The sequence below is a fragment of the Myotis davidii genome, unplaced genomic scaffold (genome assembly GCF_000327345.1).
Source record: "Myotis davidii unplaced genomic scaffold, ASM32734v1 scaffold642, whole genome shotgun sequence".
Classification (NCBI taxonomy): domain Eukaryota; kingdom Metazoa; phylum Chordata; class Mammalia; order Chiroptera; family Vespertilionidae; genus Myotis; species Myotis davidii.
In genome coordinates, this window is record NW_006293957.1 from 967,268 (window position 1) to 981,904 (window position 14,637).

At 59.0% G+C, this 14,637-nt stretch overlaps 1 protein-coding gene across 1 annotated transcript in view; it reads left to right on the plus strand.

Annotated features, from left to right (window-relative positions):
• Positions 1 to 14,637, plus strand: part of GRID1 (glutamate ionotropic receptor delta type subunit 1) — a 664,185-nt gene that overhangs the window by 3,759 nt on the left and 645,789 nt on the right. The window contains exon 3 of the mRNA XM_015566676.1: positions 887 to 1,042. Within this exon, the coding sequence (XP_015422162.1) occupies positions 887 to 1,042 (156 nt within the window). The remainder of the gene's footprint in view (positions 1 to 886; positions 1,043 to 14,637) is intronic.

The window sequence follows — 14,637 nt, forward strand, 5'->3', positions numbered from 1 at the left end:
CGGCGGGAGAGGGGCTCGGTGCTCGAGGTCAGCATTGCGGCTCTGGGTGTTTGTGGAGCTGGGGCCTCCCTCCCCTGCCCCCGCCAGCTCCAGGAGGGTCATCGGGCTCAGCTCTGGGGCCGTGGGGACCCTGGGGGCCTGGCCAGGGTGGGATGACCCGGCGTTGCCCAGGCTGCAGGGCCAGACCAGGGCGAGGGAAGTCAGAGTGGGCCAAGGGGTGCTAAGCTTGGAAAAGGCCAGCCAGAGGCCACCGGAGGAGAGCTTGGTGGTTCGAGGAGGCTCTGTCAAGGCCCGCCCGCCGGTGCCCTTTGGCTTCCCAGCCCTGCTGAGAAGGGGGCAGCCCCCTCCCCTCAACTTTTGCGCAGGAGGACGCTGGGAGGGAGGGGGAGCAGGCCCACTGGGCAGAGTTGCCCGGAGCGGGACTGGGACTGAAATGCTGGTACCCAGGGCCCTCGGGTGGGAGAGACGGCGACCTGCGGTGCTCGCCTCCACACAGAGGGGACTGACTGCAGGGCGGGAGAAGGCATCATTCCCTCTTGGGATTGGTCAGGGGACACTGCCTGGGGGGAGCTTTGTGGCTGTCAGGGCCCGTGTGTGCTGCCGGAGGCCCCTCCAGCTTGGCGCAGTCAGTTGTGTGGGGCACGGCTGGGTCAGGAGGTGGCTTGGCTGTGCGACGCCTACCTGTGTGGTCTGGGTGGCAGCGTGTGCCATGCGCATGTGGAACTCCTGCCAGCGTTGTGCACATGGGTGCTGTGTGGGCCTTCCTTGCTGGCTGTCTTAGGAAAGCCTTCACTGTCCTGAAAGGCCAATCTGAACCCACCAGCGGCCTGCCAGCCGCGGGGGGAGGGGGGTCCTCAGGCCTGTCCTGACCCCTTCTCCCCTCCAGGTGCCATCTTCGAGGAGAATGCGGCCAAGGACGACAGGGTGTTCCAGCTGGCCATATCTGACCTGAGCCTCAACGATGACATCCTGCAGAGCGAGAAGATCACCTACTCCATCAAGGTCATCGAGGCCAACAACCCGTTTCAGGCCGTGCAGGAAGGTGAGTGGCCGCGGTGCCCAGGGCTCCATGGGCCTCGGCCTTGAGGCTGCTGGGCAGAGAGGACCCCTGCGAGTTGCGAAGGGCCTGGCCATGGAGCCCATGCGCTGGGCAGCTGGAAGTGCCCTGCACTGGGCCGGCTGGGAGTTTGTGAGTGGGGAGCTGGGCTCCTAGGAGCGTGTCGCGAGTTGTGTGGCCACTTCCCACTGGGTCGGTGCGTGTGGCCCGGCGCTGGGCGCGCAGGAGTGACTGGCTCAGGGTCTTTGTTTCTGAGTGTTTGTGGGTGGGCGTGCTTGATTCCGTGCACCCCCTGACCTAGATGACTGGTGTCTTCCTCACTGCGACCGAGGAGGCCTGGCGAGCGAGCGGACCTGTTGTCTCCCCTCTCCCCTCACACTCGGTGCGTGTCCAGTGCCCCCTCAGTGCCTTGGTGCCACGTTTCCTTTGGGCCCTGCTTATCGGCCTGGTTTGGAGGAGCCGGTTTCTCAGCTCCCGCTGTCTCCGCCTGGGCCGGGGGTGGGCGCTGTTTGACCAGGAAAGGAGAGGAGGCGTTGGGCCAGGCCTGGCTGCAGGTAAACCCTTGCCTGCGCCTGAGGTCGTGGGCCACAGCCTCTGCCTCAGATAGGGCCTGGGGCGGGGCAGCCGTGCACGGGGAGCTGGACCGGCGGAGGTGGCAGGCAGCCTGTGCCCTTCCCTCCTCCGTATGGGCCCCTTCTTTCTCTCCCAGCTGGCTCTAGGCTTGGCTCTGGAACCCGGCTTCCTCCCCTGTCACCCATTTTCTGGCCAGCGCCTGAGGCTCCCCGCCCCTGACATCTGCCCAGCCCCGACCCCTTTCCTCTCCTCGGCCTCCCTCATGCATCTGGACTCTGCGTGCCGAAGACAGAGAGCACAGCGGGGGGCGCAGAATGTGGGGGCATCTCCCAGGAGCAGCTGGAGCACAGGGTGTAAGGAGAAGGTGGGGTGAGGGGTGCAGGCAGCTTCCCCCTCCCCCAGCCCCCTAGGCCCAGGGTCCTCCGGGTGCCATGGCTCAGTTTGGCTGTGGTTTCTTAGGTGCCGCAGGTAGGGGACTCCATGGAGACTCTGGTCCCGGTCCAGAAGGAGGGAGCTGTCGTGGGAAGAACTTTGGCTGCAGGAGGTCGTCCGGGAGTCGGCAGAGAGGGAGAGCCCACCTGGGCTTGAAGGTCTAAGGAGGTCATGAGGGGTGATACAGAGCCAGCGCTCTGAGTTTGGGGTGGCAGTGGGTGGGTGAGGCTGCTGTTGCCTGTTACAGGTGCTGCTGCCTCCAGCCGTGGCAGACCCCCATGGTCATATGTCGACTGCGGTGCGGGAGGGGGATCCCCTGTCCTTGGCGTCTGGTCCCACCAGCAGTGCCTGCCTCCACTTTCCCCGCTCCTGGATTTCTTTTGTGTGCCCTCGTGAACATGGGCTCCATCCAGGGCGGGTGTGCTTGCTCAGGCAGCACCCACCCAGCTGGAGTGGGGATCTGGGGTGACACAAGCTTTTCCCAGTGCCTCCTGCTACCTTGATACTGTCCCCCACACCTGTCTCTGCGGACATTCGTGCTTTGTCTGGGAGCTGAGTTCAGAGAGGGGCTGCACCTGTCCCTCTCCCGAGAGCTCGCCGTGCTGCGGGACCCTGCCTGTGTTCCCAGCGTTCACCAGGTTTGCCCTTTGGGAATGAAAGTCCTAGTGCTGTGGATGTGCTGAGGAGTCCCGGATCTGGACTTGAATGTAAAATTTGATTTTTAACTGCTGTCAACTAATCAACAATTTACCAACAGAGTACAGGCCATACACAATTAGCTGTGGGCCATTCAGCCTCATGCCCAGTGTGACTCGTTCCTGGAGACACAGGGCTCCACCAGGGACTTGTTCTGTCAGAGACCTTGCTTTCTTGAGGCAGTTTCTCTAATTGTGTAACTGGAACAACACCTCAGCCCCACGACGGTGGCTGACGCGGTCTCCTAGTGGTGTGGGAGGGAGTGTGTGCACAGCCGCTGAGGCCGTGGGACCGGGTGCAGGGGCACTAACCAGGTGGTGCTGAGCTGCTGCTGCCTGGAGAGTGCGCTGGTTAAAGCTGGCAGGTGCTTTCAGTGTCTGAGCTGTGTGGGCAGCCGTCCGTCCGTCCGTGTCATCCTGTGCCCTTGCGAAGAACCTTGTCGGTGAGGGGTGGGAGGAGCCAGCCCCTCCTGGGCCTGGGACTGCAGAGCAGCGCTCAGAGGCTCCTTTTACCTGGGCTCCGGGGCAGGCTCTCCACTGGGTGTCCTTCCTTCTGTGCCCTGTGGGGTGCTCGCCGTCGCGGCTTGGCCCTACTTGCTGGCTCTCTTATCTCTTGGCCTGGATGCTCATTGCAGCAGGATGTGGGTGGCAGACACAGTTTGGGTGGGATGGGAAAGGACTTCTTGGTGGGGGAAGAGCCAACGGTGAAGGGGCCAAGGTGGACTGGGGTTTAGCCCCATCACGGACTGGGGAGCATCAGTGACCCCCTGTGGATTGGGGATTGAGCTGGTTCTGCCCCCATTTTAGTCCAAGAGACAGCACCATGTGGATAAGGAGCTTGGTTGCTGGAGCCCCAGGAACTCTCTTCAGACCCTGCTCGCCTCTCTTGCAGTGGGACCGGGGCGAGTCCCGGCCCTGCTCTGAGCTGCCGCTGCCACATCTGTTAACGGGAACAGTGATGGAACCTGCCTCAGGGGCTTGTTGTGAGGATGCACCGAGCAGGCGTGCGGATGTGTCTGAGGAAGGCCTGTGGTGAGAGTGCGGCGAGCGCCTTTCCTTCTCCGTGCCCAGCTGTGAATTCCTCTCACTGCTTTGAGGCTGTTAATATCTTCAGCTGCATCATTTCTTCAGCTAGTGGATGTCTTGAGAGTGGACCCTTTTTACTTAGCTTCCACCCCCAATTATTTAAAAAACATGGCTACAATGAGCATGAATTAATTTAATAATGTGAGAGAAAGGACAATGCATGTTCATTCCATAAAATGTGGAATGTACAGGAAGCATCAGGACAGTTTATATTTGGGAGAAATTAGGTTTATGACCTTGCAGTTCACCCAAACCTTCCTTCCTTACAGGTCTCGCTTGATTCTCTGTCAGACTCATAGTTAAAATGATGAAAACTGGAAATAACTTCTTTCAGACTAAAAATATTTTGTTTTTAAAAATACAATAAAGTGCTATTAAGTTAAAAAAAAAAGCGAGACAGGACAGCATCATTCTGAATTCTCCGTCTGTTGCACCCCTCTCGTTCCCCCACCATATTTTACAAATGCCGAGAGCTCCATCCTGTTCCGGTCTAGATCCTGCTTTTCCATTTACCAAGTCAGGGACTTCTGAAATCTCCGCGAAGTATTTGTAAACATTACTTTCAGCGGCTGCATATGTTTTTCAATATTCAAAACAAGTTATTGTTTAAAGAGTGGAACCATTTATGCTGAGATATGCTGAAGTATCACTGGAGAAAATCAGAAAGGACTTTGAATTTGGTCCTGTGGTTTTTACTTACAGCTTCTGTAGGCTGAGTTTGTATAAGCTCCGTACAAACTACCTCCTGAGGTAGTTGGTCAGCCAGTTCTTTCACACTGATGTAAAAGAACGGGTTGCATTAGTGAAATATGCATTTGATGAGGATTTAAAGTAAGCAAGTAACAGAAATGATACTTAAATCTTTAAAATGTTATATCTTAGAGGGGGGTAAATGTGAGGAAAAGGGGACATCTGTAATACTTTCAATAATAAAAATAAAAAATGTAGTATCTTAAACTTACCAAAGTCCATATAAGAAAAGTGTGAAGACTTGTCTTCTAGATACTAGAAGACATACTAATCCTATATAATAAAAGGCTAATATGCAAATAGACCAAACATTGGAATGACTGGTCACTATGATGTGCACTGACCACCAGGGGGCAGACGTTCAACACAGGAGCTGCCCCCTGGTGGTCAGTGCGCTCCCACAGCGGGAGCACCGCTCAGCCAGAAGCTGGGCTCACGGCTGGTGAGCACAGCAGTGGGGGGGGGAGCCTCTTCCGCCTCTGCGGCGGCACTGAGGATGTCCGACTGACGGCTTAGGCCTGCTCCGTATCAGTTGGACATCCCCCAAGGGCTCCTGGGCTGTGAGAGGGCACAGGCTGGGCTGAGGGGACCCCCCCCACCTCCCCAGTGCACGAATTTCATGCTCCAGGCCTCTAGTTTGTTAAATAAAAAAATTTTGTATTGTTTTAAAGTGCCTGCTCAAGGAGAAGATTATATAAATGCATGAATGTGTAAAAGAACTGGCTAGTCCTGGCCTCCTCTATTCACAGTATTTTACTGTGAGTGAAAGACCCAAGTTATAGGTTATGCTGTAGAGATATGTCATTGAGTGGAAAGGTAACAATTTAGGGAAGAAGAAGAAAAAAGGAACATATATGAGGCAATATTCCTTTTAGTTACAATAAGCGCAAAAGTATTTTAGGAAGATAAGGTAAAATTCACCAAAGTATAGCTTGGTGTTCACAGAATAAAACGAAGAAACAATGAACTAAAATGAAAATAGAACTGAGCGCTTGATGGCCATCTGATGGTCTTGTTCATTTTGTGTTGGTCACGTCTAGGTCGCTCCTTGCCCTCTGACACCAGGCTGGTGCGTAGATGTTCTGCAGGAGAGGGTCCACCTCCCCCTTCCCAGCCCCCGGAGGCCGCCCGCCTTGCTCAGCCCCTGGCCCCTTTCTCTATTGTCCAGCCAGCTCTGGTGGATGGGGGCCGCACAGCCTGTCACTCTGGCCTTGCTCCGTCATCACAGCTCCCTCTCCACCTCTGCTTCTCCGCCTCCTTCTTCCTGGAACTCGTGGGCCCACCTGGATAACCCAGGATGAAAGTCAGCAGATCAGCAGCCTGAACTGCACCTGCAGCCTTATTCCCTTTTGCGAGGCGGCCACACACAGCCACAGTTCCCGGGGTAGGACCTCGGAACTTTGTGGGCTGTTCGCTGCTTCCATGTTGGCACACCTGTCGGTGCCCAGCGTAGCCAGTGCACGCTGAGCGCCCTTCCCTTTCTCACGGTTGGCTCACTGGGTGGCATTCTCTTCACTTGGGAACAATAGCCATGTGTCCATGTCTGCCACTCGCTCTGGAGACACGCACCTGAGCCCGTGGGCCTCCGCAGACTCACCCGTGCTCGCTCTCCATGACACCCATGCCCTGCGCCTGGAAGCTCTTGTGCCTAAAGGAGTTCCTAAAGAATCTGCTTTAGGCCACTGACCTCCTTTCCTACCTGGATAGGTTTTTCTCCGACCCCTCCCTCTTCCCCTGTCCTCTCTCACCACCCGCTACCTCACCACCCACCAGGGTCCACGGTGGCGCCTTGCGTGAGTGCCACATGTAGTTGCTCTTCCTGGCCCCGCAGGGGCTGCTGCCAGCGATGCTTTAAGCCTGAAGATGGCTGTGCCGTGGCTGCGGGCACTGGTGGCCCCTCACTGGGGTTGGGCTGGGGCCGGGGGACCATCTAGTTCTCACTCTGGATCTCTCACAAGCCTGTGGCTGTGCAAAGGAATGACTGCCATTTCCCTGAGCTGAACTCCCGGCTTCAGAGGTCTCTTTCATTCTAGGGCCCCTCCTGTGTGTGCACACACATGCACACATGCACACACACATGCACATACACATGCACACACACTGTCATCCTATAGACTATACTCCTGTCCCACCATGTCCCCTTATTTGGTTCTAGACCAGGGGTGGGCAAACTTTTTGACTGGAGGGCCACAATTGGTTCTTAAACTGGACCTGAGGCCGGAACAAAAGCATGGATGGAGTGTGTGTGTGAACTAATATAAATTCAAAGTAAACATCATTACATAAAAGGGTACGGTCTTTTTTTTTTTTAGTTTTATTCATTCAAAGGGGCCGGATCCGGCCCGCGGGCCGTAGTTTGCCCACGGCTGCTCTAGAGGCTCCCTTTCAGTATTCCTGTTGCTGTGACCTTGCTCCCAGAGTGGCAGGTTGGGCTTCACTGGCGGCGAACAGGTGGACCCCTCAGGCCAGGCATGTGGGCAGGAGGCTGTGGGTCTAGTGAGACCGGTGGGTCCTGGTGCTGCTGTTCCCAGGAGCGTCACAGCCGTCCTGTCAGGGCTCGGGCTGGGCTGCTTCTTCGGGCCCCTCCTGGAGGAAGCGCAGGGTGCTCTGTGGCTCTTGGAGCCGCACCTTCGAACGGCAGACAGGCTGTCTTCTGCGTTCTTATAGAGCCAAGTCCCCTCCCCGCAGTCTTCTTCCTTACACGGCCTTCTCGTGACCCAGAAGATGCCATCTCCTAAACCAGGGGTCCTCAAACTTTTTAAACGGGGCCAGTTCACCGCTCCTCAGACCGTTGGGGGCCAGACTAGGTTTAAAAAAAAAACTATGAACAGATTCCTATGCACACTGCACATATCCTGTTTTGAAGTAAAAAAACAAAACGGAAACAAATACAATATTTGTATTTGCATGTGGCTCATGGCCGTAGTTTGAGGGCCCGTGTCCTAAACGCTTGAAACATTCAGTCTGCACTTCCTGTTCCCAAACCATTGCTAACCCAGTCTGGCCCCTGGTGTGAGTCTTTTTAGACGTGGCTACCCAGGGAAGTGCCTGTTTGTCCTGTCCTTTGGTTTTGTTCTGTGGTTCTCTTTGTATCAGTCAGGATAGACTAGGCTCTGCTGTATAACAAACAATCCCAAACTCAGTGGCATAACGTAACAAAAAGTTGTCTCTTGTCTATGTTACGTGTTCATCGTTGGTCAGCTTAGACCTTGGCTCCTCACGGTCACTCAGCTTGAATATTGCCAGTTGCTGTGCCAAATGGAGAGAGAGCTCTGGGAGACTCGGTCTGGACATGACACATCCCTGCCACATCTGCTAAACACTCATGGGCCGAAACTAGTCACGTGGTCCCAGCCAGGCATGCGGGATCCAGGAAGCATAGGCGTACCATGTGCCTGGAAAGGGGAGAACTAGCAGTATTTGGTGAATGACAAATACCTACTACCCTGCGCCTGCAAAACAGTCCTCCCGTTTCCTTGGTGACTCATGAGAACAACAACAAAGGAACAAAAACCATGAGCAAGTGTAGGTGATTGGATCCTGTTGCGTCCAATCTGCGCCTCCTGTCACTTTGCCTTTGCCACTCACTTACCTGTCCCTCTGCCCCGGAAAGCGCGGGGCAGCCTTTTGGTGGGAAGTCAGGAGGCCTGGGCTGTCCCCTGTGCTTTTCTCAGAGCTTACCAATCTTGTCTTCTTGACAGGCCCAGCTCCCAGAAGGCTTGGGCTAAATGCTTCCTAAGTAATGAGGCGAAGATTGACATCCAGGCCTGCCCATTGCCAGCGCCAGCACCAATGAGCCCCCTCAGCTGGGGTGCAGCAAATAAGCCCTTCCTGTGGCCTGTGCCTCATGCCGACTTCCCCTGCTTCCCTCACCCCTCCCGGTGCCCTGCTCTCCCCGCCTTCCTGCACAGCAGCTCCTTTCTCTTCTGTTACAGTGTCGGGCTGGGCAGAGACTCATCTCGCTGCCGTGGGCTGGCCTGGGACAGCCCCTTTCTGGGGTGGCGTGTGTGTGTGTCTGGCCTCTCTGATGGGCATGGAGCCTCACAAGGCACTGGGTCCGTGTTCAGTCCCCCAGCAGCTGGGCTCTCGAAGCCTATCAACAGCCAGTTTTCTGGCTGATGGCCATGGACTGGAAAGAGAAAGACCCAGGGTTCTCCCCGGCCTGCAGCGCCAGCAGGGTAGCTGCAAGGTGATTAGATGGCCCTTCTACATGTGTCTGGGCCGAAGCCGTGGGTGGGGCAGGCCAGGGGGCGAGGGCCCAGGGTGGCCCTCACTCAGGCTAGGCCTCCTCTTCCAGCCAGACCTGGGACATGTGGCCCTGGCTGGCCTACTCAGCTTGCTTCCCTCCCATCAGTCCTGTGCCAGCCCTGGGCAGAGGCAGCCCGATGCCAGGCTCCCTCAGTGACGCCTGGGCCGTCCCTGCCAGTGCTCAGCGTGGGCCTCCACCTCCACACGAGCACAGATGAGGTGCTCAGGGCTGGCAGGGCTGCTGCTCTCGCTTACGGACTGGGCTCCCTCCCGGCTCTGCTCGGCCTCTGGGCAGTTACCTCAGTTTCCTCGCCTGGAAGACGTGACAACACAGAGGACAGCATGAAGGTCAGCTGAGGAAACTGGCTAAAACACCCAGTTGAGGGCCAGCAGAGGGTAGGGATGGTGGTCACATGACCAGCCCGCGTTGCCCCAAGGGGCTCTTGGTCTCCTGCTCTTCCTGGCTGGGCTGGCAGGCTCCTCCAGCCCCTGCACCGTTCAGGGCAGCTGGGAGTTAAGTTCACCTTTGGAAGTCCCGGGAGGGCAGGGAAGGAGGCTGGGCCTGACCCGTGGAGGCCGTCTAGAGCAGCGGTCGCCAACCTTTTGGACCTGGTCCGTGGGCCACCGGTGGGCGATCGCTGGTCTAGAGCCACCTGCGGGCTGGGGCTCTGGAGCCTGGGCCTGGTGCTGCCCAGCACTGCAGTTGGGCTGTTCTGAGTGCACAGAGTGGCTGGAACCTGGCCAGCACGGCCCAGCCCCCAGAGCCTGCCCCGGGGCAGCATAACTTGTTCTATTTGGTGGAAGGGGTCAGGCAGGTCTAGGTTCACATCTCAGCTCAGTGACAGATTAGCTGAGAGGTCACTCGCCCTGTCCTCCAAGCCTCAGTTTCTGTGAAGTGGTGATGGGCAGAGAGGGATGTGTGCTGGGCAGGAAGAGGGTGTCGGCCAGCAGCCCCTGCCGGGGAGCAGAGCGGGGTGGCTCAGAGGGGGTGTGGTCAGCATCATCCTCCCTGAGTCCTGGCCACTTTCTCTTTTGTCTTCCTGGGCCCCTGTCACTCCTTGCTGCTGCCAACTCCCAGGTAAGGGCAGAGACATGGACCCCACTGGCTGGACACCAGCCCCCTCCTCCACCACGTCCAGCGGCAGCTCTTGGCTCAGCCCCTCTGTGTTGGCCTGCACACTCGGCTTGCTGCCTGGCCAGCTCTGCCCCTCCCGCGCGCTCCTGCTCTGCGCAGAGTGGAGCTTTGGCTGTTCTCCGGCCTGGCCTGGGGGCTTCTGTCCTCATCTGAGCACCCAGAGGCAGGGGGAGGAGGAAGGAGGGGCCACACTCGGGCCCTGGGCTGGCTCCCTGGGCTTGTCTCAGGCACTGAGGTGGCCCTGCTTTGGCACCTGGGGTCCTTGCTGCCTTCCTGCCATGGCTGCAGACATCAAATGCTGCTGCCCACCTAGGTGGCTCTCAGGACTCCACCCAGAGCTCCACACAGCCCACGTGTCTGGTGATCGCCCCGACCCCTGTGGCTCCGCTCTGGGTTTGGAGCCCTGGAGGACTTCTCCCTGTCAGTCTCTCCCCAGGCTGGAGCCTCAGCTCAGGGCTGGCTTGGGCTTCTCCCATGCACCTGCTAAAGGCCATGGGAGCGCAGCTTGACACTGTGCAGCTCACAGCGCTGAGCTGGGCTGCAGGGGTGCCTGGAGCCATTGTGCCTCCAGGGAAGGGGCAGGGTGGCCATGCCTCTGGGGAGCACGGTGGTGGCGGCGGGGGAGGGCGGCAGTGCCGAGGGAGAGCTGTCTAGGAGGCTGGGTCAGGTCCTTGACGTTCCACAGAATCTAGGCAGAGACCCTTTGCCCTGCGTATGCATGTGCGTGTGCGAGTGTGCCTGTGAGTGTGTGTATGAGTATGTGTGCATCCGTGAGTGTGTGTATGTATGTGCATGGGGTGCAGATACCTGGGCTGCCTGGGCACCTGGCTGCTGCTTGGAGCCCCTTTGGTCCCTTCCCTTTTCGTCCTCCCTCTGGATGTCCTTCAGGCCTCAGTTCAGAGGTCACATCCCAGGATGCCCCAGTGCCCAGAGGCGGGCCCTGGTCAGTGCTTCCCGTTGCTCGTGCTTGGCGCCGTTCCCTGGTGACGGGGCTGAAGAAAGAGAGGGACTTGGTCTCCTTTGTGCCCTGTGGTACCCTTGGCTCTAAGATGGGGCAGTTCACGGGGCACCGAATACCATTTCCCCTCACTAGGGGGCCATCCCTGGGCCCAGACGTGTGGGCCTGACTCTGGGCCCCTCTGAGGTCATCCCAGTGGAATGGTCATTGTGGTGGCGGCCATTCAACTTGTCCAAGGTCAGGAGGAGGCTGTGGGCAGTGACCTGGCCCTTACTGTTGGCATCTCCTTTGGCACCCTGGCATCATGTCTGTGGGGTGAGGGTGGGAGCCAGTTTGCCTGTCCACCCCAGGGAGTGGTTTTCTTGGGGTCCCAGCCACATGGGTTAGCAGAATCACTGGGTCCTGGTGTCCAGAGCTGGAGGTGATATGGTGGTCACCCCCCAATTCATATGTTGGAGCCTCAGCCCCCAGTGGGGCGGCATTTGGAAGTGGGGCCTTAGGGGGTGATTAGGTTTGGATGAGGTCTTGCAGTGGGGCCTCCATGGTGGGATAGTGATAAGAACAGACAGAGAGCTGCTCTCTTCCCACCGTGTGGGAAGGTGGCGGTCACAAGCCAAGAAGAGACCCCTTCAGGGACTGAATCAGCCAGCATCTTGGTCTTGGATTTACCAGCATCTAGACTGTGAGAAATAAATGTCTGCTGTTGGAACCACCCAATGTATGGTATTTTGTTATGGCAGCCTGAGCAAACTAATACTGGCCAAACTGTGGTGAACTTACTGAGGGGGTGGACCAGCCCTGCCCCTCCCAGGCTTGGGGATCACACACGTCACATGAGATGCAGTTGCCTCTGAGGACTGAAGATTCTCGTCTCTAACCCAGCCTTATACCCAGCCAGGCTGCCTCCACCACAGCCCTTTAGATGCCATAGGCAGCACCGTGCCCCTCAGGGACTTTCAGGCTGCACAGCCTGGAGCCTGGTGACTTTTCACCTGATTCTCTTTTGGATCCATCTGTTTGTCACTGCCCCGCCTACACAGCGGGACTGTGGCCTCAGCTTCCCGCCCGTCAAGTGGGGACAGTGGCACCTCTCCAATAGGCTGTCTTAAGGACCAGATGAGGTAATGACTAAGGAGGACGTAGCGGGGCCTGGCACGAGCAGGTGCGCAAGGAGCAGGAGGCACGGCTGTCCTCTCGGTGCACGTGGCCATGGAGGGCGAGGGCCTCACCGCTAGCTCTGGACTCTGCTGATACTAAGGGAGCTGAGTGAGCGCTGGTGGGAGGCGCCACCCAGGGCTCTGGGGGAGCCACTGGTCCAAGAAAGGCTGAAGCGTCAGATGCTGACCGGCGCTGCCTGCTGTCTGGTGTCACGGAATCGCCACGCTGGAGTCCTCCGGGGCTGAGCCTTTCGGTTCATCCTCCGTCACTGCAGGAGCTTCATGGCCAGGCCCTGGGCTCTGCCACCGGCTCCTGGTGAAGCCTGTGAGAAAGCAGAGGTATCTGTCCACACCTTGTGCCCAGGGCTGGTCACGGGTGCTCAGGAAAAGTGCCGGATGGATGACAGGATGGACGGACACACAGACCTCCACTCTTGAGAGCCCTACCGCCCACTGTGGTCCTGCCTTCACGGTCACCCCCGGGGTCCTGGGGCACGCGGGGCCGGGAGGCTCGTGGCGTTTACACAGCCCCGTCCAGCCGCCTGCAGCCTGCTGAGCTGGCCCGGCCCTCCTGGTCACTTCGGGGTTTTGGAGGTCTCCCCTGGCCCTTCTGTGGGGCAGACACAGGCCTGGGTTTGTGGCCCTGAGCTGCTGTCAGGGCTCAGCACCCGTGGCCTGTCCACACCGTCCATAGGCTCGAGGCGCGCCTGCGTGCTGTGGCGGGGCGTGGGCCTTGGGGCGGGGCTCCTGGGAAGCAGAAGCTGCCCTGGGTCCAGGTGTGGCTGTTGGAGGCTCGGGGACTGTGTCTGCTGGGTCCTGGGTGTGCGCCAGGACCTGGGCTTCTGTCTCGTCTCCCCAGAGTCCTCTGCTGGGCTTGGGAGCCTGTTTCCGCCTGTGAAATGGGGTGACTAGGGCAGAATTGGGGCTGGGGGAGGGAGGAGCAGCCACAGGTCTGGAGCCAGGGAGCCTGGCCGCTGTGCGCTTGGCGGAGGGGCTCTGCCTACACTCCTCCAGCCCCCTGGCAGGTGCTAGGAGCTGGCCCGCTGTGCCAGGGCAAGGATGTAGCCGGCACCCCTGCCACGCTGGCATCTGAGGAAGCAAGAGTGAGCACCCCCGGGGAGCAGGGCTGCGGGTCCTCGACACTCTGTCGTTGTTTTTCACAACCTCGTCAGGAGAAGCCCTGAGCGCCCGAGGCCCACCTGTCAGCTGTGTAGCTCCCGCCAAGAGAGGCGGCCCCGCTGAAGGGCCCACAACAGGTGTCTGCGGAGTGTCAGCCCCGCCCTGGGAGCTGGTCAGTGCTGGCGGAGCTCTGCTGGCCCGCCTCTGGGAGGTGAACCTGCCTGTGCCGCCAGCAGGAACCTGCTCCGCGGGTGGCCCCCACTTACTTCCTGACCCCAGGCCTGGCCGCCCGGCTGCAGGCTGATGTCTGTGCTCAGCCCTGGCGGGCGTCTGGCCTTGTCCCTGGCCTTATGCCAAGAGGGCCTTGCTCTACCTAACGGCTCACCACTGGCTCCTGGACCCAGTGTCCCCATCGCCTCCCAGCCTCAGCGTGACATCTCTTCAGGAGGCCCTCCCTCCGCTCAGCTCCCTCCCCGAGGCGGCCGCTCCTTCTGCCTTGTCCGGTGTGTCTGCCTCCCTGGCTCTGCGTCTCGGGAAGCGCAGCGGGAGTGTTGGTTAAGGGCTGTACCCATGGGGGCCGGCACTCACGGGAGCTCAGCTGGAGGATACACACCTGCAGGTGGGCGGAGACCCAGTGGTGGGTGGGCCCGGGGTCCCCTCCCCAGAGAGCCCCTCCCTGTCGGGTGGCCTGATGGGTGTGTTGTGAGGCTGCAGGGGGGCTGAGCACAGCCCCACTTTAGATGTAGCTACAACCCATGCCCTTGGCCCCTCCACGTGGGTGGGTCTTCCCTGTCCCCACACCCACGGTGGGCAGGGCTCTTGCTCCCTTCTTCCAGATGCCCAGTGGTGGCCCCTGAGAGCTCCATCCCAGATGCAAGGGAAGGGAGGGCCGGAATGCCAGCTCTGCTCATCCTTCCATTGGTGGAGACCCTGCCCCAGGGCAGTCACAGGAATGCTGGGAGGGGCGGCCTTCTTGAGACTCCGGCAGCCTCCTGGGCAGCGCCTGCCCTGTGGAAGAACTAATTGAATAGAAATCTTCCGCACCAGGAGGCAGAGCTCTGGCCTCCCTGATCTCGTTAAGGAGTCCCCTGAAGCCTCATTAGGCGGCTGGCTGCTCCGAGAAGGTTATCTCTGCCAGGGGCTGGTTAGCCCCCCAGTCACCCCGTCTAAACGCAGGCCGGGCAGAGGCGATGCTGCGGGAGGCTCACCAGCTACCAGTCCTCACTTCACCGGTTACGGTTTGCTGGACCTGATTGTTTTAAAATGATTAACTACGCTGGGGAAAGCCGGCACGGGGTCAGAAAGCTGAGCCTCCTTACGGGGCTGAGGTGGGCCGGGCTCAGAGGATGTTTCCAGCTGATCAAAACCATTCTCTGGGGAAACCCTGGCAGGCCACGTGGAGCAGTGAGCACCCCCCCCCCCCCCCC